This window comes from Erpetoichthys calabaricus, chromosome 5 (genome assembly GCF_900747795.2).
Source record: "Erpetoichthys calabaricus chromosome 5, fErpCal1.3, whole genome shotgun sequence".
In the NCBI taxonomy this organism is placed as follows: Eukaryota; Metazoa; Chordata; class Cladistia; order Polypteriformes; family Polypteridae; genus Erpetoichthys; species Erpetoichthys calabaricus.
The window spans coordinates 134,823,680-134,850,256 of NC_041398.2; the positions used below are offsets into that span (position 1 = coordinate 134,823,680).

At 35.2% G+C, this 26,577-nt stretch overlaps 1 protein-coding gene across 7 annotated transcripts in view; it reads right to left on the minus strand.

Annotated features, from left to right (window-relative positions):
• Positions 1–571: 571 nt before the first annotated feature.
• LOC114651950 (microtubule-associated tumor suppressor 1 homolog A-like) overlaps positions 572–26,577 on the minus strand; it is a 148,324-nt gene continuing 122,318 nt past the window's right edge. For all 7 annotated transcript variants that reach the window (XM_051928284.1, XM_028802077.2, XM_051928285.1 and 4 more), the window contains 6 exons: positions 17,715–17,820; positions 13,665–13,738; positions 10,213–10,308; positions 5,610–5,726; positions 5,165–5,262; positions 572–1,801 (listed from right to left, as the gene is read on the minus strand). In XM_051928284.1, the coding sequence (XP_051784244.1) occupies positions 1,585–1,801; positions 5,165–5,262; positions 5,610–5,726; positions 10,213–10,308; positions 13,665–13,738; positions 17,715–17,820 (708 nt within the window). In that variant the 3' untranslated portion in view covers positions 572–1,584. The remainder of the gene's footprint in view (positions 1,802–5,164; positions 5,263–5,609; positions 5,727–10,212; positions 10,309–13,664; positions 13,739–17,714; positions 17,821–26,577) is intronic.

The window sequence follows — 26,577 nt, forward strand, 5'->3', positions numbered from 1 at the left end:
TTTATTTGATTTTTTTTTTTTTTGTCTTTTTAAATAAATGAGGAACTCTCTCATAATAGACTTTTTGTTTACAGGGCCCTCAAATGTAAAGAGTAGTTGTGGAGTTCAGGGTGTTGATTATGACAGTCACCAAAATCATTTGATGACGGACAATGTGCAAGTCTACTGTGCTGTAAAAAAACACCTCACCCTGTTGTACTCCATTCGGACTGGTGTAGTGCTGAGGTATCTACCACCTACTGCACAGCTGTGCTCGGGTCCTAATTTGAGATCCTGAGGTGGTTTGTCGTGAAGTTGGTGTGGCAATGCGCTGTATCATTGCATGCCTCCCAACCTCCTCCTGTACTGTGTAGTATACTGCCACTTAGCATTATTCAGGCGCACTGTCTTAGTTTCATTCTCAAATATTTAGCAAAAAGAAAATGTATTTAAAAAAATGTAAATACTGGAATCAAGATGCAAATATATTTGCATCATCTCCAAAATAATTTCTTTTATGCCATTAGTTGCCTTGTTAATAAGCAGTACAAGGCAGGTGAAATTATAAAACAAAAATGACATACTCATGCCATTATTTTAATGCTTTTAATATATATCTTTCTTTATACATAATTGCATATTTCAAAACATATATACTGATTACGCAATTTTGACATCCACACAATTGCCTTTTGCAACCACAAAATCCTTCCAAACCTTAGCCTTAGGAAATGCATTTTAAGGCAAGTTTATTATAGCTATGAATAAATCTGTGTAAAGTAATACACTCATGCTGGCAAATGATTCATATTACCAGGGCTGCAGACTGTCCTGAGATGTTGAACTTTTTTGGCTTTTTCATATTATTATTGAGGAAGTCAAATATTAGCCAAATGAAAATAAATATTAAAACAAGAAAAACACTCAACACCACTCTTTTTGGTCCTATATCTTTATCAAAAATATCCTTGTCAATTTTATTTGTATGCTACCAAGATTACTACACAATTTTACTTTACTGTGTAATCAGAATTGCAGTTTACAAAAGCAAAGACAAGAGGACTACAAGTAATGAGCAGTTTAAAAGACTATTACTAAAGCGCCAAAAGAAAATAGTTCAAAAAAGCTCATTACTAGCAAGTTCTCCACTCAACTGAATGTAGATGTAAAGTCTTTGTAATCAAGGCAGCAAACAGCTTGTGTACTTTTTTTCAATATGAAAGCCAGAAGAGACCTTACAACAGCTCATTGCCAAAGTGCTACCACCATTTTCATTCACACAACACAACCATAACCTTTGCTTGAAAAATGCTTTCTGTGAATAACAGGTATCCATGATACAAACACTGTGATAAATTATGTACAGGCCCTGAGATTTCCTTTTTCTCCACAACAGGCTAAGAGAACAAGAGCCATCTTGCCCTCCAAGTGCATTTGTGCAAAAATGTCTTTGTATATTAATTTAATTTCAAATATTGTACAAGAAGCAGAAGGAGGAAATTCCTAAACTGCTTATCTTACACAGCTAATATAGCTGCTTTTTGTCATAATAAACACCATTTCGGTCCGAACTACTATAAAGCTTCGCTGAAGCCTGCTTAATCGTTATCTAGGTGACACAGCAGGGCTAGAAAATACTGTGGAATTCCTAGGCGACTGTAAAGACGTGGAAGGAGAAGAAGGCGACAGCTTTCGAGGACTGCTGACATCACCATTATGCAATTTCCATAAAAGTTCCTCATTTTCCATTGACAAACGCTTATTGACTTTGGATTCCTTTTGAAGTGACTCCTGTAAAACAGCTTGCTCAGTTGAAAGTTGCCTAAAATATAAAACAGATATTCATGTCAAAGGGTCGTCTTTTCAAAATCTGATATCAGTTAAAGACTGTTCACCCAACTAGAGATGTTAAGAAATGCATAAAAAGACCTTTATGTATTAAACAGATATTTATCTAGGTTGCTCCATTAGAACTAATTACACTGGACTGCTTCAAAATTCACCTGTGCAAAAAAAAAAAAAGATGTGCTTTGTAGATGTAGGTGTGCTGAATCCATTTCTAAAATTAGAACTTCACTAACATAAACCATTTCTGCAAGACATCTGATTCAATGAAAAATGCAATTTAGAAAAAAATTCTTGATTTAAAAAAAAAAAAAAGTTTGTTTTATCAAATACATTTTTTTTCAAGCTCAGATTATTTGAAGTATATTTTGATCTGAAAAATTAGTCTTCATTGTTCTTGATATTAGTTGAAGTGGAAATAACCCAAAATCAAGTATTTGCTACACATTTTTAGCTCTTAACCAGTACTTTTTTCACACTTCTTATTCCTTCAAAATATCCAGGAATTAGAATTTAAAAGGTTAAAAAGATGTCTTTGTATTGTCCAGTAGAGAGATAACAGGTAATAAAACGGTAAAATACACACAACAAAAGTTTCCAGTTTTACACATTTTTGAAATAGAAGATAGATAGAAAATAAACAGAAATGGGGGAAAATCCCACTAGCAAACTAAACCTTGCCTTTCATTCCCAAGGTTCTGAAGCACTTGAACTTTCTGACAGTGCAGGTCATGTTATTTTTTAAGTCATGCTTTTAAGATAGTAAAATGTGTCACAGGATTGCAAACAAACAATTTTTTTTTTTTTTAAATACAGTTGTAAGTTTTCCTTAGCTAAAAACATAGCATATGACAATCTAGTGTATAAAGCCCCACTCCCACTACACAACCTTACCAGCAATTTACAGTAACAGACTTAATTTACGTAAACCTACAGTTAAAGTTAACTTTCTTTCTGACGTCTCCTGTTTGTCATACCATAACAGAACTGAAGAAGGACAATAAAAAGGCAGAGACTGTGGGGAAAAACAGCCGTACTGGGAAAGACTTCATAATGCATCAGTGCTGCCCAGCAGCACATTATTGACTGCCAGAATACAGCAAGCTCACATCACTTTGGAAATGCGGAGCTCTGTTGAAAAGTTTTTACAGAGTGGTGTAATTTGTCATCTACTGCGATTCGTAGTGGTTTAATCTGACATGTTGCAACTTCAGTCATTAATCTTTAAATTCCCTTCAGCTAGAATTATCATAATGTGCCACTAGCATCATTTTTAGAAAATTAATTAAGGATTGAAATGTTCCAATAAATTGACTACAAATTCACTAATTTTGCAAAAAGATAACACTTAACAAAAATGTATACTGCTGGCCAGCTAGAGATGCAGAGTTGAACAAAATGGCACTCATTACCAGAATCCCAACGGACAGCATTTTGTAAACCTTACTATTTTTTTTTTTTAATAACAAATAGCATTTTATGATTTTTAGGAGAATCACTTAGAATGATGTGTCTGCCAAATTTTCACCCCTCATTAAATTACAGTAAAAGCATTAAGATTTGTTGCAGAAAATGTCAGTAGTAAATACAGGCATGACTATATTATTACAAAATCCAGACTTAGTTACTCGACTGTGTAAATACAGCAACAATAGGATCTGGCTTCCTTGACATTATGTAACAAAAAAGCAAGTTTAAGAAATGGGTAGACAGGATAGATATTCTGTTGTTTTAATGTGTTTTGCCTGCTCTGGCTAATCCTCATTGCACAAAGGCTCATGGTGGGCTTAGTTTGAAGGGGCTTTAGTGAAAATAAGTTGGGCATACCACACTATTGTTAATGTTGTTATTAATAATGTTAATAATAATGTGTTATTGTTAATAACACACTAATGTGAATTTCCCCCTGGGATTAATAAAGTATCTATCTATCTATCTATCTATCTATCTATCTATCTATCTATCTATCTATCTATCTATCTATCTATCTATCTATTAGTGGTATTACCACTACCTGAAGTTTGTTTAGTTGGGAATTTTCATCACACTACTGCACATGTGAAGAATGAAGAGGTAAAGTAAAATGTCTGATGTATTCAAAATGTAAGCATTTTCAGAAGCTCTCCCATAATAGGTGCTTTTTGCATTATGTGAATGCTTTGTCTGTATGTCACCATTAAACAACTCTGTTTCAAGCGAACTGATTTGGTTGAGATTAGTTGAGACATCTAAAATACAGCAAGCTGTGTAAAGTTTTAAAATTTCAGAACCATCCATTGAAAAGCACTGGAGAATTTTCTAGTTTCCCTGTCTTAAAATAAAAATTTTGTTCAACTTCAATTACAGATTAGTTCAAAGTATCTTGTTTACACTGAAATAGGTTACTTCAACTTGCATTTTTTTGTATTTTACACTTTTACTTCTCTGACAGCTGTTCCTAGCAAAATGGATTCCCAATATAAGTTAAAAAAAAATGCTGCTGGGGGGAAACATTCAAGCTGTTTGTTTAACACCTTCTGTTTTCCTGCTGCTTGAGGTGAGTGAACCATTTTAAAAAAATTGAAAGCAACGGCTAAGAAATTATGTTAAGTATCGCTCTGTAAGCACATAGTGAACATAAATATACTCCATATTTACGTTTTACTAAAAACAAACTCACGTTTGCATTATCTGAACATTATGATAATTCAATATTTTCTCAAAATATCCTGTATCAGCAAAGCTCCAGACCTGCCTCCATGATGGAACTGTCAACAATTTTACCATCAGACTTAAGGTCTGGGTACTTCTTTCAAAAATATTACGTTTAAAAATCTGAACTACAGTTAGTCACCGACCCTCCACAGTCAACACCAGCACATCCATCAATGCTGTGTTACATCACTTAAATTGTATTCTGTTGTCTATAAAAGCTACTTAAAACTGTGTTTTTAAGTAAATGCTCTTGTAATGCACAGTACTGTACTGTTAAAAAGAATATACACATAATTGAATTTTTACTATCAGCTATTTTCAAACATGTCTCAGTTAAAAAGTAATAAACAATATGTGATAACTGACTCTTTGATGAAGCAACTAAAAAACTGTAAAAGCTCCAACTTTAGTTCCAAATTAGTTAACTCATTTCTCAAATGTAATGTTAGAACATTAGTACATTTTCTAAGTTGTAGTACTTGAGCAGTGCACAATTTTACTGTCCTAATAAATTAGAGAAAGAAAGATTTAGTTTAGAGATAGTTACTTGAATAAAGAAATTTGGAAATGCACATTTCTACATTTCACAGACTAAGCAAGTTTCAACTAAAAGTAAACATTTTCTGTTGATACATATTAGATTTACCTAGATAACGCAGCATGTTTATCCATTCTTGCTGTGAGATCTTCATTTTCTTGCTGAATCTTTTTGAGACTTTCATCAAGTTTGTTATTCCTCTCAATCTAAAATAAGTTATTTTAGCAAATGCAAAAAGTACACTTGATTAGATATGCTCAATTACTTTATGCAACATATACTTTTGTCTATGATAGGTGCTAGCATAAACACCCTTAAAGATTTTCTGTTTCTATTATAAACCATAAGACAATGCTTTATGCTGGTAATGGGGAAAATGATGACACCAATGAAATAAACAGTATAATAATGATTTAAGTAACTAACATTTTTCCTCACTAAACCAGTACTAATAGCAAATTAATAAAAAGAAAGTAACACCATGTTTGGCACGTACTACATACTACGCTAATTATATAAATATTAATCAGACAGGGTAAAGAGCATAACTTACCAGTTTATCCAGTTGCATTAGCCTTTTATCCATTTGGTGCAACTGTTCATTCTTCATATCCAAAACAGCTTTCAGACTTTCCAGTTCCTGCTCCAGATATAGTGTGTGGGAATCCTTCTGAAATAAAAACCCAAATAAACAATGTGATGCCCAACCTTGTTCTGAATTTATTATTGCATTTACATGTGCTACATGTTTTAAATAAGGGCACATCTTGGTAAACAATTTACTGGCACATGTTGTATATTCACCATTTTCCTTTTAATGTGACATATAATTTTCTATTCATCCACTGATTCTCAGAACCCAATTATTCCATTTTTAGCGGTACATGAACTTGTACAGTATATCTCAACAACATTACACACAAGGAATGAATAAGCACTGGACAAGATTCTAGTCTGTCATAGAACACATTCATACACACATCTACATTCACTTACACCAGTTTAATATAAAAAGTACTATATCTGGAGATGTGGGTCTATGGGACAGTGATAGTTTGTTTTAGAGTCTTGCTACTGTTTCTGCCTTGGCCGATTTCCTGTTTCCATTATGAAGCACGTTTAAAGTTAAAGATTTATATCAAAATGTCAACAGTATCTAATTAATTCAGGGAATATATTTGTGCCCATGAATGCTACATATACAATATAAGAGTGAAAAAAGTTCAGCAAAAATGTCTGCTGTGTTTCTTGCTTCTGCTGCTATGTTTGAGTAAAATGATTCAGAAATGTAGCTGTTGTAAAATAAAAACAAACTCCAAACTAGAAGCATCACTGCACTAGGCTCACCATTTGTATCTCTTGCACAGTACCAGATCTTTAATTTCAAAATTAACCTGCAACTCAAAAAAAAAAAAAAAAAATTCACCATAGGTATGCTTGGACAGGACATTTTTCATTTACTGTGATGTATGAGAGGTGTCCATTTACCTCTTATTGACAAAATTATATGACATAACAGATTCAGTAGAAAAGCTAATTTGGCATTTTGATGCTACATGCAAGCTCTTCTTGAAGATATCAAAAAACACTGCAGAAATACAAAATCTTCACAATCTGATTTATTTAAAGTGTACATTGCTTCTTTTCTCAATTATCTCTTTGTAAAATATGCACTGACATTTCTGAACAGTTATACTAAAGAATGAAGAATGAGAGGTTTAATAAATGTGGACTTAAATAAACAACCTGGTTGTGATGTATGCAGAATCTGCACATTGCTCTTTTCTCTTTGAATGTTCATCACTGCCTAGTCCAGTTTCCTTCCAACAAAGAAATGTTTCAGAATTTCCATTCAAATGAGTCAGCTGGGTAAGAGTGTGTGTACGATGGGCTGGCTCATTCAAGTACAAGATCCTGCCCTGCACCTGCTATGTTACTGATATAGGCTTTTTCCCTCCATGATCCTGTTATGATATGAGGGGGGACCCAAAAATAATGATAATTTTTGCTCTGGAGGGGCGCTAGTTCCCACGTTTGCTGCTAGGTGCGTGTACTAGACTGCCCTCTGCATCATTTGGCCAAGTGGTGTCCTTGGGGAAAGTTCTATAAGGCCAGTGCAATTTTTTTCTTGAGCCTCTGTTATTGTCTTTTGTGATGGCAGACTTGAAAGAATAACGTGTTTGCATCAAATTCAGTTTCTTTTTTGGGAAAACAGCAGCAGAAGTCTTCCACAATGCTTCGAGAAGCTTTCAAAGAGGTAGGTTGGGCCAGGCAAGGGTTTTTACCTTAAAGTGCTGAAGCAACTGCGCAATGCTATGCGGTCAAAACGACCCGAATTGTGGTGATCAGGGGAGTGCCTTCTGCATCACAATAACGCTCCAAACCACAAAGCATTGAGTGTGTGGCAATTTCTCACGAAAAACACCATTTCCCCACCCACCTGGACCTTGCACCCTGCATTTTTTCTTATTTCCAAAAATGAAGAGAGGCCTTAAAGGAAAGTGTTGTTTCAGAATGTAGAGGAGGTCAAGAATCAAATGATGGGTGCACTGAAGGCTATCACTATGCAACAGTTTCAGAACAGCTTTGAACAATGGAAAAAGTGGTGGGACAAGTGTATTGTGTCTCAGGGAGAGTATTTTGAGGGTGATTAAATTTTGGAAATTTTCAGAAAAAAAAGTTGTTTTTTTTTTTAATTCTCGTTATTTTTGGGTCCCCCCTCATATATGTAAGTCACCAGTTGATAGGTTAGTGGATTTTTAAAATCTGAATGTTTGCATCTAAAGCAGATTCTTTAGCACTTATAGCTCTGCCTTCTTAAAAGCAAAAGATCAAATGTTTTATCCATTTAATCTCATTCAGTTTACATATGTTAAGACCGTACTTTTCTATTCTTCTTCAAATGTTCATTATCTTTACAAACTATTTTAATTCTGTTCTGTTTCTGGTTTAGATACACATTGAGAGGATTTTCTGCAGTGACCACATGGGTGTTAAAAACTTAATCTAATATAAAATGAATGCCATTTACATTACTGGTGCAATGTATTTTACTTGTACTCTTAACTACTGGTGTTAGAAATTAGCTGAAGTATTCTTCTGTTTTCTTTGGCAGCTGTGCAAAGATGGTTCACTATATTCAACACTTGCTAATGCCTACAATATGCCATTGACCCACTTGAGATTTCTTGCTTTTGTGCTTATCAGTCACTTGCCTAGCTGACAGATCATACAGTCATCACAAGCATGGCCTCCACTAAATCATAACGTTTAGTATTTCATGTTACACAACCTACAGTTTCTAATGTAGCAGAGCCAAGACCGAGCAGATGTGACCAGAACCTTTAGTGTACTACTGCACTATTATAATTGAACCTTACTGTTACTGAACAGACTGACAAGATATTGCATTCTAAATCCTTGAAGTCTGTGCAAGAATAACTCTTTATTGTAAATTTATTAATTAACACCTACTAGACAACTGTATTTCCACTTGTTTAAATCATTCTAATCCACCATTAATGGTGGAAAAGAGAAAATCAGTTCAATATTGGGTCTCAGGACAAAATGCACCTGATGGCAAAGTGATCAAGGGGAGGGGAATACTTATGCAACCATTTTAGTCATTAAAGTTTCAAATTCTGTGTCTGTAGCACAATGGTCTGGAATATGTCCAAAACACATTCCACAACAATAAACTATACACCTAGGTGGAAAAATTGATGTTTTATTAACCCTATGGAAAGTGTATTTTGTAGGAAGCTTATCACTGCTGCACAATGATTAGATCTGCTTCAGTTTTCTAGCAAAGTAAAGTGAGAAGTGGAGTATACCAATCATTCTTGATTAGATGCAGTAGGTAAAAACATACTGATTTACTACATTCTTATGTCAAATTATTTGCAGATTTTTCCTTCATATTTTAACATATTTCATGTTAAAACATTACAAGATTTTACCTTACAGGTATATTTATCTGTAAAAGGATGTGCATTAATAACAAAACTTCCTTGAGAATATTTTGACTTTTTAAACCCAGGTGTCATGCAGGGCTTTGTTTTATGTCATTATGCCTTTTTTTCAAGTATGTTAAGACATAGAAATTGAATGTAAATTTACAAAATTGATTAAATATAATGATGGCAAGTTTATAACTAGGCGAAAAGATTTAGTAGTCACAGGTTAAAAACACTGGTTATATTACTTTCTTGGACTGGAAGATGCAGTCACACATCAACAACGCTAAAATCACACAACTTTGTAGTTGACAGATATTCTTGACTCATCATACAATCAGAATGAGGAGGCAAGTGGTGTCATACCTTTAATCTTTTGAGTATCTGAATATGTATACATACTATGTTGTCTGAATGAAAAGGTAGAATTATCCCTGTTCTATTAAGATACACTGAATGTTCTAAATAAAAATGGTATTGGTTAGATCAATCTAACAATTAGGCATCTCACAAATATTTTGGCGCTTTCAAATGTTTGACTTACACTGTACTGCATTTTTGGGTGAAGTGGGGAAATACGCTTTACTGACATATCAATTGCATACTATATGCTTTTCATACAATCTATATTTTCTTAATATAATTTCTAATGATTTTCTTTTAACTTTGCACAATAAATAACCAAGGATAGTAATGTAACTGAATAAAAAAAAGGGCATCAGTCAGAATCCATTATTAGAACTCAACATCTTCATTGTCCTTTTTAAATAATTCCAAATAGAATGCTGTGATAAGATTTTCAAACTTGCTTAATCTAGTTCAGGGTCACAGTTTATCAAGCAACTTTAACTGAAAGACAAGACACCAGTCCAGGTCTGGGTACTAATCAATTGCAGTGCACACCAACACACAGAAACACACACTCTCTTGCTCTCAGCAGGCCAATGTAGAGTTTTGGATTAATCTATACACACACTGTATATTATTGTTTTAGCATTCCAAGTTATATGTTTAACAAAATTGTTGTTTGTTTCAGTGTTGCACATTAATTAAGCAAAGAAAACGAGTAACAATTTCAAGAAAACACTGCTTATAAGGTTAGTCAAACACCAAAAACAAACGCATTTTAAACTAACTTGTACCATATGCTAATTTCAAGTAAAAGTTCATTACATCCAAAGGATAATTTATATTACTGACTTGACATTTCTCTCTTAGTACTTTACGCCTTTCTTCTTCAGCTTTAATCTTTTCATTCAGTCGGCTGTTCAAAGATGTAATGTCTTCAATTTTTTTCTGTGGAGAAATGAATGTTGTATTAATATAATTTGTTTGCCAACATGTGAACATGCAGGGCCATAGCTGAAAGACATGAGCTTTCATAAAGTGTTCATTTCTAATTCCTTTGCTTGGGAAACTATTTTTTACTTCATCTCTAAGATCTCAAATGCTTTTTTTATGTGATACCTGTATACTGTTACTGTAATTAGATTCTCCCCCACAACAATATATTTTGAGCATGCATATGTTCCTCTGCATTGACCTTCTAAGATAAATGCACACCCTTCATCAATGAGAAATGAGTAGAGGCTGGTAGATCAGTGCTGATTGGGTTTCATACTAGCATCAATCTGTTCAGCTGTGGAGTAAATGGAGCTGGTAGACATGTTCTGCCAGGCAAGCTTAGACAGCAGGTCAACACTTCATAAAACGTTGCACGATGAACTAATGCCAGACATTCTTTGGTTTGTTTTTTTTGCAAAGACTAAATTAACAAGCAAGGCTCCTGGTTTTACTGGACATTGTAATTTAGTGTAATTTTCACCCTAATAATTTGTAAAAACACACATCTCCGGTGTTACTCAAAACTGAATTCATGTGTTCAGAATTCACCCAATTAATAAACCAAGTCAGACTCTAGAAATTATCTTTAATTTCATGTTGATTCATCCACAAGCTACAAAAATAGTGCCAAAAAAAGTATTCATCCCCTTGGAAGTTTTTAAAATTTTATTGTTATTCAACATCAATGTGTATTTAGTGAGACTTTTTTTTTTTTTAATTTATCAACAGAAATAGAATATTTAATGTCAAATATAAAACACAAAATAATTGACTGCATAGGTATCCACCCATTGATTTATTCCCTTTAACAGAACACACCTAAATAACAACTGGTACAGTCAATTGGTTTTAAAAGTAATAAAACTAGTTAAATGAGGATCATCTGTCACAGTCAGGGCAGCATGGTGGCGCAGTGGTAGTGCTGCTGCCTCGCAGTAAGGAGACCTGGGTTTGCTTCCCGGGTCCTCACTGCATGGAGTTTGCATGTTCTCCCTGTGTCTGTATGGGTTTCCTCCGGGTGCTCTGGTTTCCTCCCACAGTCCAAAGACATGTAGGTTAGGTGCATTGGCTATCCTAAATTGTCCCTAGTGTGCTTGGTGTGTGTGTGTGTGTGTGTGTGTGCCCTGCGGTGGCTGGCGCCCTGCCCGGGGTTTGTTCCTGCCTTGCGCCCTGTGTTGGCTGGGATTGGCTCCAGCAGACCCCTGTGACCCTGTGTTAGGATATAGGGGTTGGATTATGACTGACTGACTGTCACAGTCAAATGGTTTTACAGTTGATTGTACTATAGGCACTGTACACGTAGAGCACACCTTGTATATATTGTAAACACACTATTAACAACAATTAAAAACTACTGTGATATTGATGACCCCACTAACACTGTATTTATTGCATAATTACAGATGAGCCATTTCTTCTCTTCTCCATACTCTTTCCATCATTCGGGTACATATTGATCTTAGTTTCATTTGTCCAAAGAAAACTGTTCCAGAACTGGACAGGCTTTTAAAAATATTTTCTGACAAAGTCTAATCTGCTAGTGGCTTGCACTTTGGTAAACCCTTTATATTTACTTTCATGAAGTTTTCTATTGACTCTAGACTTTGGCAATGATAGGTCTACCTCCAAGAGAATGTTTTTGGTTTGGCTAAATGTTGTGAAGGGTTTTTCTTCATGAAGGAAAGAATTCTGCAATCCAGCACACTTGTCTTTCATGATTGTACAAGCCTTCTGAATTTGCCGACCCCGCCAGTGCAGTCCTTTTTAAGAATGCTCCAAATATTTTATTTGACCACTCCTTGTGTTAATGCCATCTCTCTAAAGGGTTTACTTTGTTTTATCAGCCTAATGATGGTCTATTTTCACTTCCCTGGACAGCTCTTTGTACTTCATATTGAGAGTTAACATTGACAGCTTCCAAATGCAAATTCCACACTTGAAATGAATTCCAGACCTTTTATCTACTTAATGATTATTAAAATTACGAGGGAACTGTCCCTAACTCGCTATGGAACAGCTTGTTAGTCAAAATACTTTTGAGCCCCTGAAAACTGGGTGACCATGTATAAAAATGTCTGTCATTCCTAAACGGTACATATGATAGTGTTGGTAAACCCCTTAAATTAAAGCTGAAAGTGTACATTTCAATCACATACTATAACAGTTGCTTTATTACAAATCAACTGTGGTGGCATACAGAGCCAAAATTATGAAAATTGTGTCACTGTCCAAATAGTTATGGACCTGACTATATGGGTGTTTGCTGAGAGTTAGCAGAGCGTCACTTGTCTCTTTCAAAAGCTGCACTCCGTAATACAGCACAGGTGGGATGCTTAGTTTAACGATAGGAATTACAAACAGGTTCTATCTCTCTTCAACTAAACAGACACCTGTCTATCTAGTTATTTACCTGTAAGACAGCTTACTGTACAGCTGTATTTGCTGCCAGTTACACATGGTGACATGTTCCATTTTTACAGACACTGCAGTATGTTACTTCCCAGTACCACTTCTGGAACACACATTTAGAAAGGTGGGAGATTACAACCAGCAAGTCCTACCATTCTCATTAAACAGCCAGCTACCATTGAAACTGCTTATCTGTGATTGAGCTTTCTGCCTGTTTTGCAGGTTACATTCATTGAAATGTGCACAAATTGATTGAAAATGGTGGCAAAGACTGTATGCAGGATTGTTCCTTATGGACAGTGATGGCTGCTTTTTCATGAATGCCAAACTGCTACATTGAAAAGAAAAAAAAAGTCACTAAATGAAAATTAACTGAAAGTCAGTTGAAAAGAAAAATTTGAAGGTTTGATGTGCTTGGTTGTGTATACAGAATTGCCATAAGTCGACAATATTGTAAACCAAGGCCCACCTGCACTTAATGTACCAGCACAGGATAGCTCACTTGTCAGATTTTAAAGGCACATTACTTACAGTAAAAACTCTTAGCTTTAAAGTAGAAAGAAAACTCAAAGAAAATAATTATAGAACCAAAGAGTAAACAGTTAAGATTAAAGTGATGCAGTACTTGACAACCAGAAGAAACATCCTGTGTTAGAATTCATTAGTACAGATAAGTTGTTTAATGGTTTATGTGTCTGACTTGGTTTGAGTAGTGTTAATTAAGCTGTTCCAGGTTCTTTTTGAATAGTGTCAGACATTTCATAAATGTAAGAAAAACATTAACCTATATTGTGCATTACTTCCTTTGAGATGCAAGATATTTCAAATGATTCTTCTGAAACAAATTAAATGTAAATTGTTAAGTTCATTGCTAAAATCAATAATTTCTCTTAACTTACAAGCAATGATGACTCTTTTTCCTGAAAAAGTTCACTTAGAGTATTTTTCTCCTGGTCAAGAGAATTCTTAAGCTCTGGAAAGAAAAGAATTTTGAACACAGTTAATGCAAATTAATTTCTGAATATTGTTCTAGCTCAATGCAGGTTGCTTTTAGGATGTATTATCATTAGTTTATTAGCTAGAAAAGGGCAGCACGGTGGCACAGTGGGTAGCGCTGCTGCCTCGCAGTTGGAAGGCCTGGGGACCTGGGTTCGTTTCCTGGGTCCTCCCTGCGTGGAGTTTGCATGTTCTCCCCGTGTCTATGTGGGTTTCCTCCCACAGTCCAAAGACATGCAGCTAGGTGGATTGGCGATTCTAAATTGGCCCTAGTGTGTGCTTGGTGTGTGGGTGTGTTTGTGTGTGTCCTGCGGTGTGTTGGCACCCTGCCCGGGATTGGTTCCTGCCTTGTGCCCTGTGTTGGCTGGGATTGGCTCCAGCAGACCCCCGTGACCCTGTGTTCGGATTCAGCGGGTTGGAAAATGGATGGATGGATGGATGGATATTAGCTAGATAAAGTGTCACAGTTATGCAATGAACACAGCTTATGGCTTCTCATAATGGTCATTTTAAGAGGCACTAAAATGGAATCCCTCCTATCATCCATTAAGTTTTAGATGCACTTATCCCAATTCACACATGCAGAGTACAGTATTCTATTTCTACTACAACAGGCACAAGGCAAGTATGCAATCTTCAAAAATCCAGTATCAAAGTACAGTCCTCTATGTCCCATTTAAACAGAGTAGTACCAGGTGCAACTACATTTCTTTCACCTACATTGTCTTGCTTATTCAATTGGCACCTAAATATGTCCAAAGGCATTTGGAGAGACTGAAGGCTCATAAGAAGTAAAATTTTGTAAAATAGCAGTGAAAAACTATATCAAGTAGCAAGAACTGACTAGGGAGCCAAGAGTGTGAAAAACAAAATTATTGTTTATGATGCTAAACAATTATTATATATGGTGCTAAAAAAAATTCACTGTAATAAAGTTTCACATTTTTTTTGAGCAAATCACTTTAACAAATAAAAGAAAAACACTCCCGAGATAATGGTTTCAATGTTCTCCCTGTACTGTACATGTTTTCAGCTGGCACCACAGTGTGTTCATTCATCCAAAAGATGTGTATGTTAGGTTAAAGCCACATTACACTATACAATTTTTCCATTGAATCCACGGACTGTTCTGGAAAGTCGCCACAGAGTTTGGAAGTTTGTCATTCCTTGAGCAGTATAATCTGATATTGTATGTGCAACAAGATTACCAACTGCAGTTGTTACAATTGATGAGCCCTTGAACTAGAAGTTGCACTAGGTGTAACTGCCTTTAAATATTGATTCTAAAATGCCCTCATGTGAGCAGGCATAAATATTTACATGAGCATGCCTTGGAATTGACTGCCATTATCATCCCGGGTTGTGTCCAGTTTTGTAACTTTGAGGCTCCTTACTTTTTGTGAACTGACAATTCATAGAATATGCTCAGACCATAGAAAGACAATTGAATAATGTTGCATGACTTTATTTTACATTAAAAACATTGCATGTGCTTATCTCTAAGATGGCTTTATTCAAGAAGTACAGAATCTGTAATGAATGGTTACTAGTACAGAATTTAAAATATTTTACCTTGACCATGTTTGTCTTAGGAAGCAGTTTCTCTTATTAACATATTTACACAATCATGTTAATTCACCTGAATTAACTATAAAACAAACACACTGTAAACAAACATATATAATGGGTCTCTACAACTATCAAGAATATCTTTGGGCATAATCGTTTCCAGTTGCAAATAAGTGGAATTAAAACACATTTATGATGTACTTTTTGACCTAACCTCACAGATAATTTGTGTTTTAAAATGTGTGAGCACTAAATATTTACATGCACATTTTGATCTGCCAATGAAAAGACACGTGAAGATGTTTATTTTTAAATTTTTTAAAAGTAGTATAATTTTTGTTTAGGTTGTAATGCTTGTATTTCACTATAATTCAACTAACATAACATAATAGGCAAAGTAAAGAAACAAAAAAGATTACATCCGTCTTCTGCTGTGAAGACCCGAACCCCAGCTTCTCAATGATATAATACCAACACAGGACACTAATTAGATTCTACAGTGCATCACAGTAACAAGGCTAGTCATTGTGGAATTTAGTTTGGTTGCACAAAGTGGCCAGAACAAAAATAATACTTTAACGCAACAACTCTCTCCATGTTGCAGGAAAAATGCAGTTCATGACCTACACTTTGACCTGCTATTGCTGCCAGGAATGTGACTTCAAACTAAACTGATAAGGGGAATCGACCAAGGTTTTTTATTATTTATTTAGAATGCATAGAATTTTCTGCATTTAAATATCTGGAATGCTATAAATAGTTAATAAGAATAGCAGAAGGGACATCTTTTTTCTGTATGTGTTGTGGGTATGGAAGTATCAGAATAAATAGGTTATTACAGGTAAAGTACATTAATGGGGTACAAATATTAAATATAAGTGGGTGTTTACAAACAGCTGGACAGCAATCATACATGCGCCGTGGTATTTTGTTCAAGAGATATTATTTTACAAATTCGCTACAAAATATTTAGTAACAAAATATTTACAGGTTGACATTCAAAAATCCGGCCATCGATAATCTGGTTCCTTCAGATTTCCAGCATGGATTTTGGAGTGCATTTTCAAATTTACCACGTTGGTGCACCACTGTTTTCTGGAGGCACCATTTATGTTTTGACGGCGCTGTAGTCGATAATCAGTTGTTGGGTCTTGCTTGCACCTTCTAACAGGCATTCCTGCTCATTTTATCATTTATTTGCTGCTGTATAGCCCCATTATGGCTTCAGCAAAGAAAAGAGGTGGCGTAAAACGTAAACATCGTGCGTTGTCGATCGCAGAGAAAGTGGAAGTGCTAAAACAACTTGATAGCAGTGTGTCTGTACAATCCATTTGTGAAACATATGACATTGTTTTTTAATATCATACACTGTTAAAGAGCCAAACTGTTAAAGTGGATCAAAAAAAGTGTTTAATTTTCTTTCTTTAAATGACTGTACAGGTGGTAATTTTCTGTTAAATATATACAGCATATATAACCATCCAAAATCCGGCGTTCCTCAGGTCCGGAGGTTGCTGGATTTTTGAATGTCAACCTATATTAATGACACTGAAAATACACAGAAAACAGCTAATAAACCAGTGGTTACAATTAACACAAAAAAGTAGACTAAATGAATGCCAGTTGCATCAAATAACAGCCAACATGTCTGATTATGTGAAGTATTTTCTGGAACAGAGCCTGTTCCTCATATTATGATGTTGAATTGCTAAATTAAATTTATAGCTGGAGAAAAGACTGGCCAGATTTTTTTTTCTTTTGGGTAACTTTCCAATTTTAGCACAACTACAGCATAAAACATTTTGTGGTTTATAGAATTACAATATATTTTGCCTAAATAGATTTGCAATTGTGTAAAGTGTTCTAAGTGAAGATATAAATAAAAATTGAGTTACTTGAATATTAAGGTTAAAAATTTTAGAATACTCTTTAGATATCTTTTAGTTTACATTTTTCTGTCAAGGCACTTATTTACAGCATTAGTTCATAATCACAACAAATCACCAGTGAAATATGTCTGTGGCGAGTTTCAAATGATCTGATACAGTATTAAGAACTACACTCTACATAATTCAGAAGTGAGCAGGCTTTGACTTATGTTAATTTTCTGCAGTACCGGATCAGTGTTTTGACCTTAACAAAATATCTAAACTATGGTAAGTCAACAGAGGTAAGTCTCTTCAAAAAATGTACAAATCTATGGTATTCGTGTGTTGCAATTAAAAGCAGAAAACAGGTTTGCACCAATATAGTTTTATAATACTAATAACACTTCATTATAATTTAGCTAAAGCAACAAGATACTAATAACTAATGGTTAAAAAACAGTCTAAAAATTGATAACTATATTTTATACTAGCATGAGGCAAATAAAAAAACTTTACCTTCTAAAGAGGTTTCATAATGTTCTTTTAAAAGCTGTGTATTGTTTAAATGAGTATTTTCAAGTTGTTTCCTTAAAGCTTGTTCTTGTGAATTAATTTCCTCAACCTGAAAAATAACAAAACAGAAATAAATCTGGGATGTACAACTTCTTTGAACTTCATTACATTAAATAGATGTTCTTAGCATGCTTATGGATTGATAAGAGTTTAAACCCCTTAGTCAAGAGCTTGTGAAAGAAATCAAAGACATTTAGTATTAGAAATCAAACAATTTTGTGGTCATAACTAAAAAGGTACGCTATACAAGATTGTTTGAATTAAGTACTGAACCCTTGCTTGAACCAAACTGACAGGATCATGGATCAGAAGAATGGAACTAGCAGCAAGTCTCTTTTTTTAGTTTAGTGCATTATCATCTTTCTTTCTCAATTTGAGGGGCATGCCATAACAGTAGCTAGTAATATATTCTCGCAGCTTTTGAAATCTACTACATAAGGGTAGTCTGTCAGTTCTACAAACCAAATTTAAAGAGTTACAGTAGGTTCCATACTGAGAAACAGAACTGACAAGGTAGTCTTTTCTGATGTTCTGCCATGTGCGAGTCCAGTAAGATTGAGGATATTAAAAGGCTTAATGTGTGGCTTAAATATTGGTGTAGGGTAGAAGGGTATAGTGTTATGGGGCAGTGAGACTCATTTTGGGACAGAAGGGACATGATCCACCATGACAGGTTACATCTGAACAGGAGAGGCACCAATTTGTTGGAGGGGACATATGAGTAGGTTAGTAGTGGATTGTTTAAACTAGGTTATAGGGGCAGGGAGTTTAGGGCAGACAAAGTTTAGAACTGTAAATGAATTAACAAATAATCATGTGAAAATAAAAATGCATAGTAATGTAAATTCTAACCCAACGTTTATATGGAAAAATAAAAGGAATAACACATTAAAAATAGCTTGCCTTAATAGTAGAAGTATCAAAAATAAAACTGAGATGGAGTTGTAGGTAGAGGAGCATAATTATGATATTATAGCAATAACAGACACCTGGATACATAACAAAGACAGGGATGATTATAACAGAGGAACACACATTTATAGTAAGGATAGACAGAACAGAAAAGAAGGTGGGGTTGCCATTTATGCCAAACAGAATTTAAACACAAATCTTCTTAAGTTTGATGATGAGACCCATCTTGGTGAGGACAATTGGCTTTGTCTGGAAAGCATTAGGAAAAGTGGTGTTATTTTAGGAGTGTTTTATAGGCTGCCCAATGCAGACAGTAATTTCAATGCACATCTTTTTAGCAATATTAAAAAGGTAAGTTTACATGGGGATATTATAGTCATGGGGAACTTTAATCATAGGTGGATTTGCATGTAATCTAAAATCAATTGAGTGATTACAGTGGGTTGTGGACAGAATATAGGCTTGGGTAGATTTTTGGCAGATGAAATGTAATAGCAAAAAAGTATTATATGTACAAAGTAAAAATGTTAGTGTTGAGTCCACTACAACTCCTAAATCCTTCTTAGGTTAGGTTATATAGCACAATGTATAGAGTATAAGTCCTAGGAGGTTATGCTCAAGCTTTATAACATACTGGTGAGGGCTCATCTGGAGTACTTTGAACAGTTTTGGTCCCCATGCTACAAAAAGGGACATACCAGCGCTAGGAAAGGTCCACAGAATAGCAACTAGGATGATTCCAGGGCTACATGGGATGATTCTTGTGAAAAGATTAAAAGAAATGAGCCTTTTCTGTTTAAGCAAAAGATGATGAAGAGGAGACGTTTAAAATTATGAAGGGAATTAGTACAGTGGGTCAAGATTGTTACTTTAAAATGAGTTCATCAAGAGCAAGGGGACATAGTTGGAAACTTGTTCAGGGTAAATTATGCACAAATTAATACATTCTTCTTTACTCAGGGAACAATAGATGCATGAAATAAGCTACGAAGTAGTGTGAAAGACAGTAGGACTTCAGGTATTTTTAAAACTAGACTTGATGTTATTTTATAACAATTAACAAAAACAAAAAAGCCAGAGCGGCTGACAGCGTGCCTCAACAGTCGGCGCCATCTAGGACTGTTGAGCTTTGTTGGACTGAATGACCTGTTCTCATCTAGATTGTTCTTATGTTCTAAAATCCCAGGCCAATCACTGCCTCGTGTATCTACAATTCCATGTGGGTTTTTCCTATGGTACTCTGGAAGGTGGAAGGAAAAGTGAAGAGAGGTGTTTGTGTTAGGTTAATCAGCAACTGAAAATGGGTGTTTTAATAGTGATTACTGTCGAGTGCATTTTACACTGTAACAAATTAGTGACACATTCCAGCCATGTACCAAATTCCACCAGGAAAGGGGTCTAGCCTCTGTGGTCTTTTTGAAAACAGATGGATGTACAGTATGGATGAATAAATGTAATAAGTCGCAAATGAGGCGCTCTACTAAGTTCAACCCTGTACTCCTTTCACTGGCTCCCATTAACCCTTTTTGGTTACTAAAAATGCATTTAACAGCTGTTTGACATATGAATGCTATATATTAATACATGTTATTAGTTTAATGTTTACATTTATTTTGTAAAACAATGCATGTTCATTTGAGTTTCATTTTTCTGGTTTGATTCCTTTGAAATTCTTGCAAAGCAATACTAATTTTATTTTTTTTCAACTTTATTTAAAGTGAAAAATCACAATGCAGCATGGTCCCAATACACTGTATAAATGAGAAGAATACATAAGACAAGATAAAAAATAAACAAATTAAAATAAAAAAACATCAATGTTAAAGAAATAATAACTAATAAAACTGGAATAAAATAACATTAAAACGTTAAAAATTAAAGTATGTCAACAAGGGAATAATATAATAAGGAACAATTTCAAGGATGATAGACCTAACTGAATTCTAAGGCATATTGTAATGAAGGGAATAAAGGTAAGTCTTGATTTAAAAGTCTCAATTGAGTGTACTTCTCTTACACATAATGGCAGTCTATTCCAAAGAAAAGGTGCACGGCTGACAAATGCTTTTTGACACAACCAATTTTTTCTTAATTGAGGGAATGACCAAAAGACCATCATTAAGACAGCAAAGAGGACACACTGGAGTGTATGGTGTAATCAGCTCAGCAAAGTAAGGAGGTGCAACTCCATGCAAGACCTTATATGTTTAAAGAACTTTAAAGATCAGCTCTTGCTCGTACTGGTAACCAGTGAAGTGAAGCTAGAATGCGTGTTTTGTGCCAAGATTTTTTCGTTTTTTGTCAATACTCTAGCTGCAGCATTCTTTATCAGCTGAAGACTTCAAGTGGCACAACTAGGAAGACAGGAGAAAAAGGCATTACAATAATCAAGTCTAGAAAAAACACAGGCATGTATCAATGTTTCAGCATCACACAGAGACAGAATAGATTGGATTCTTGCAATATTACTAAGATGAAAAAATGCTGCCTTGGTAATAGCCTTGATATGAAACAGGAGTGCGAGACGATTATCGAAAATTACTCCAAGATTTTTAATGGTTGAACTTTCACAGACAGAACAGCCATCAATATTAACACAAGTTCTCACAAAGATGTCCATATTTGGTTGGTCTAACAACCAATAATTCTGTTTAATCAGCATTTAAGAGCAGAAAGTTCATACTCATCCATTTTTTTTTTTATTTCCGACAGACATGACTCTAAATTTACCACTTGGGAAAGGTCATTTGACTTTATAGGTATATACAGCTGCATATCGTCAGTGAAACAATAAAAATTAACACCATATTTACAAATGATGCCACCAAGGGGAAACATATAGATGGAAAAAAGCATGGGACCAAGAACTGATCCCTTGGACAGACCAAATTTTGCTTCAGAAATTTCACTGTTGTAACTTGCACATTGAGTTCTATTTGATAAATAAGAATGAAACCCTGAAAGTACCATCCCCTGGATGCCAATATGTTTCTCCAAGTGGCTTAAAAGTATGTCATGGTCTTTAGTGTCAAAGCAGAACTGTCAGGAAGCAGCAATACTGACAACAAATTCGAATCAACAGTGATCAGCATATCATTGATTAATCTGGTCAAAGCAGTTTCTGTAGAATGACAGGACCGAAAGATGGATTGAAATTTGTCAAAAAGATTATTGTCAGACAAGTAGGCATTAAGTTGATCAGCGACAGCCCTTTCAAGTAATTTAGACATAAAAGAAAGATTGGAAATTGGTCGATAGTTATTCAAAATCACTGGATCCAAGATAGGTTTTTTTGAGCAATGACTTAATAATGGCAGTATTAAAAACAGAGGGAGCAGAGTCAATGGATATTGACTTATTGATAATATTCAAACTAGGACCAATTAAAACAGGAGACAGTTCATTTAAAAAATAAGATGGTATCGGGTCTAATATACAGGTTGTAGATTTGGAAGCAGTTATCAGGCTGGACAAAGCCTGAGGGGAAACTAATTCAAATTGTAAAAATCTGCAAGAGGTCTGAGCCACAGAGCCAGTATTCATGAAAATGCTGGAAAAGTTATAGCCATCATTCTGAGAGGAATGTAGGCCATTGATGTTATCTCTAATCAAGTCAATCTTATTTATGGAATATCTCAGAAATTTATCAGCATCAAATGGAGAGCTACAGTATGTGCTGGAGCATTCTGTGTGAGCTTGATAACCATATCAAACAGATAGCATGGATTATTTCTATTAGTGTTAATCCGATCAGAGAAATATGAAGTCCTAGTATCTGAAAGTGCTCATTTATAATTTTTAAAAATTTCTACCCAGGCAAGATGAAAACCCTCTTGTTTCCTTTGATATACACCACCTGCGCTCAAGTTTTCTGCAAGTCTGTTTGAGTGCACGGATGTCATCTAAAAACCATAATGAACATTTCAGGTGGGTCGGTTTTCTTGTTATTACAGGAGCAACAGAATCCAACAATTTAAGCAATATACTATTTAGATGATCTGTGAGATTATCAAGGGAATCATATTTTGTACTACATGCATCAAGTATATCTGGTAGATGATTGTTCAATATGGACTTAGCATTACTGTCAATACGGCGATAAGTATATGTACCAGGCCCAAGACACTTAATTGGTGCACAGACAGATAAACTGAAAAGACACAGAAATGATCAGAAACTGGAACCTGTAAAACTGATGAAACATCAATGTCAATTCCCTTTGTGAACATAAGGTCCAGTTTGTTTCCAAGGTTGTGAGTAGCATCCTTTACGTTAGGTAAAGTCTATACTCGCAACAAGATCTATAAATTCAATTGCTTTAGAATTTGAACAGTCATTCAGTAAAAAACAGAAAATGTAGACCATATCTGGAAATAAAATCACTAATATAAAAACTCTTACTAGAAAGAGACCTAATGTTCAATAGTGTATAGTACACTACAGAGTTAAGCTTATTCAAGCTGATTTGCACTATATTTTTTGATGTTAGGATGCTAGAAGGTTTTGCTAGATTAATTTTGTGTGCTACATTATAACGTTTATTTGATCTAAATTGTTGCAAGAATTATTTGGACTGTAGGGAGAGCTGTTAAAACAGACAGAAGGTAAAGAAGGCAGTGGATCACCAGGAGGATTATCAGAGAAACTGTCAAAAAACATGTGTGCTCAGTCACTTCACAGAGCAGTTTAACATTGTGTAAAATATATTATCTGCTAAAAGTTGAGTGCCTAAAAAATAGGGTGAATTCTGTCATTCCTGAAAAATGAAGGACGATTCCAGAAAAGATTACAATTGTTAATGAAGACTAAATTTAATGAAGGGCAAGTCATCTGGAGCCAATTATGCAGGCTCAGAATGTGACTAAAATGTCCAGATCATTTTCCATGGGGTGGAATTGGACCAAAGATAAAAACAGTTTTGCCACAAGATTAGAGAAAGCTAAAAAGCTTGTTAAAATCATGTTTTAAAATTTCAGACTTCCGGTTGCAGATGTTGTTACACCCTACGTGAATTATCACATATTGCACAGATACATACTTGTTGAGTAAACTGGGAAGGTGATGCAGGATATCAGAAATTTTGGGTCCTGAGAAATGGTGGACAACAGCAAATCTTCTGATGTTTCTGACAACTGAATCCCCCAAAATCAGTGTAACTGGTTGGAGATGCCGCAGCACAGCCTTGTGGTCATTCCTCCCAGAAGGATGTGAAGGTGAGGCCTTCAACAGCAGCACAGGGGAAGGGGAGCGCTCTGTAGTAGTAGTAATCACTCGACTCTGTGAGCTATAGTATATCATCACTTAAGGACATCATTTTACATCTAACTGACACACACGAACCCTACTTTCCCCTTCCACTCTTTTGAAGCGCAGCAACTGAGCTAATATATGTAAATGATGGATTCATTTACATAAATATTTTTTCAGTGAAAATATTTAACTGAACTTGGAGGAGAATGATCTAGGTAACAGCATGATCCCATTTAGAAATCCTTTATAACGGATTCAAATAAATGCTAAGCAAAACACTGCCAAGATTGATTAATTTATAATTATTACAATGATGCTCTTTGCCAGGCATGATGTTTTATTAACAACCTTCCAAAGATTGCTTAAGGGGTGAATAGAAGGCATTAACTTGTGTTTCTCTTATAGTAATCTCGGTGTAAACTGAAACTGAATATATTAAGATGATGCAAATCTCACATCTGTTGGTTTTCTTAAATTTGTTTTTATCACAGGGGTGTTTTTAGGGATCTCTGGGTTGATTCCTTTGAAATTCTTGCCAATCAATACCAATCCACCTTAATAAAAGGATAAATGTCTGAGTGTCCATCTGGCTGTAAATGTCTGTCATTCCTCTAGATGGCACATTATAAACATGTGATGCTGCTTTCACGAATCCCATACCAAAGGGCACATAACAGAGATATTTGCATTTCATGGTGCAAATGTTAACACTGAGGACTATGTTGATAACTAAGATTTCAACCCATCTTAGACAGGTAGAGCAGCTAGTCAATACATAATCTTTTAAAGAGAGTTTTACATCTTACAAATAAGAAAAACGCCAGGATCTGGGTACCTTAATTAACAAGCCTATCATATTCAAATTAACTTTTCTGTAAGACAGATATGAATAAAAAAACAAAAAAAACAAAACTGACAGTTCACGTGTAATGCTTTCTTGAGCATACCTTGATAAAATATACATACTGTTGCCTTCTGTGAATTTGATTTATATATGTGTCTCCGATTTAAAGTTTCTTCATATTCAAACTATAGTTTAAATATATTGCTACAATTACTGTAACAATTTTCAGAACTAGAAGTAGCATGTAATAGTTTATGGAAATTCAAACGACACATCATATACCCTTTCCAATAGCCTACAGTACATATGAGCTACACTGTGCTCCTTTAAAAATCACAAAAGAAAATGTTATTCATACAGCATTGAACTCAAAATCCCAAAATGATCTTCTCACTGCAGCTGCCCCTAAGGTTGAGATGGATTGCTTTGTAAGAAAGACTCTTATGAAATTCTGAATGTGCAGCATTTGTTTTTGGTACTGGACACTATGAAGGTCAGTGGCCAGAGGACTTCAGTCTAAGCAAACTAAAGTCAATGAAAGAAACTGAGGGCTGAGCTCACAGGGCTCAATGCAACCAATGAGGTTCACAGGAGATGGCATTGTTTGGCTCTCTATGCAAAGAGACAAAAGAGTTAAAAAGGGAAGCCAAAACAGGCTGTGGGGGTTGAAAGAGTCAATGAGTAAAAAACTGGGCTGAAAAGGTACATAAGAGTGGAAGTCATGATAGCTAGATGGCATCTTTTGGCACTGATGAAACATCAGGGCAGCAGTCAGGGCATTCTCCATGGCCAAAACAATGGAGAAGTAGCAGTCAGGGATGTAAACAGTTATAACATTTCTTTTCTTACTGTCATATTTCTCAAAGACACTATTCTATTTTTAAATATACTGGTATGCTGAACATATTCATTCATAATAACTTTAATAACACCTTGTATATCACTTTGATACAAAACAGACAATCCTAAAATTCAGAGATGCAAAATCTATTAGATCAGCACTTTGTGAAACTGTAATAAATCAGTCAATATCAGCATTACCCTAAACACATGTAAAAATCGGTTTTGATAACAGTGCAACAAGGATGCTACTTATGATCAGAAACCTTTAACTAAAAGAAACTGTAGGACAAAGTGGGCATTACCCACTAGGCTTTTAGTGGCACTAAGGCCCGTTAAGATAGCAGATTTAACAGGGATACAAAAATTCAGCTGCGTACCTCCAATCACCAGCATTCTTAAATAAACTGCTGAACTGCAGCTCATACCAACCCCTTTCTCAGGCCTGTACTTCCATCTGATAACAAAAGTGGACATCAGAGTTGAGCTGACACCTTGTTAAAACTTCTTCAGACAAAAAGACACCCAAATTGACATTCATCTTAGATCAGTTTTCATCTACAAACCCATGTCTGGATGTGACAGAAAAAAACATTCCTATATGCAGGCACTAGATCTGTAACTATAAGGAACTTTAATCCAATCACCAGAGGTTACACCTTCCTTCAAAACTAGCTGCATTCATTTCTTCCATTTTCCTTGGGGGAGGTAAAAGGTGACAATCCACTCTCTTTGGAGGACCTAAAAGCTGACTATCTGTTGTGTTTGTCAGAAGAAACTGATAAGCCACTCTCTTTGGGGTGAGACGCTACCATCTTTTGACAAAAAAATCTCAGAAAGGTTCTTTGGCCTGGAAGCCACTCTCCATGGAGCCCTGCAACTGGATACACTGAACTAGCTATGATTAACTCTTACAAGCCAGGTACTGAGCCAGTAATTGAGCCCGGTCTGAGAAAACTA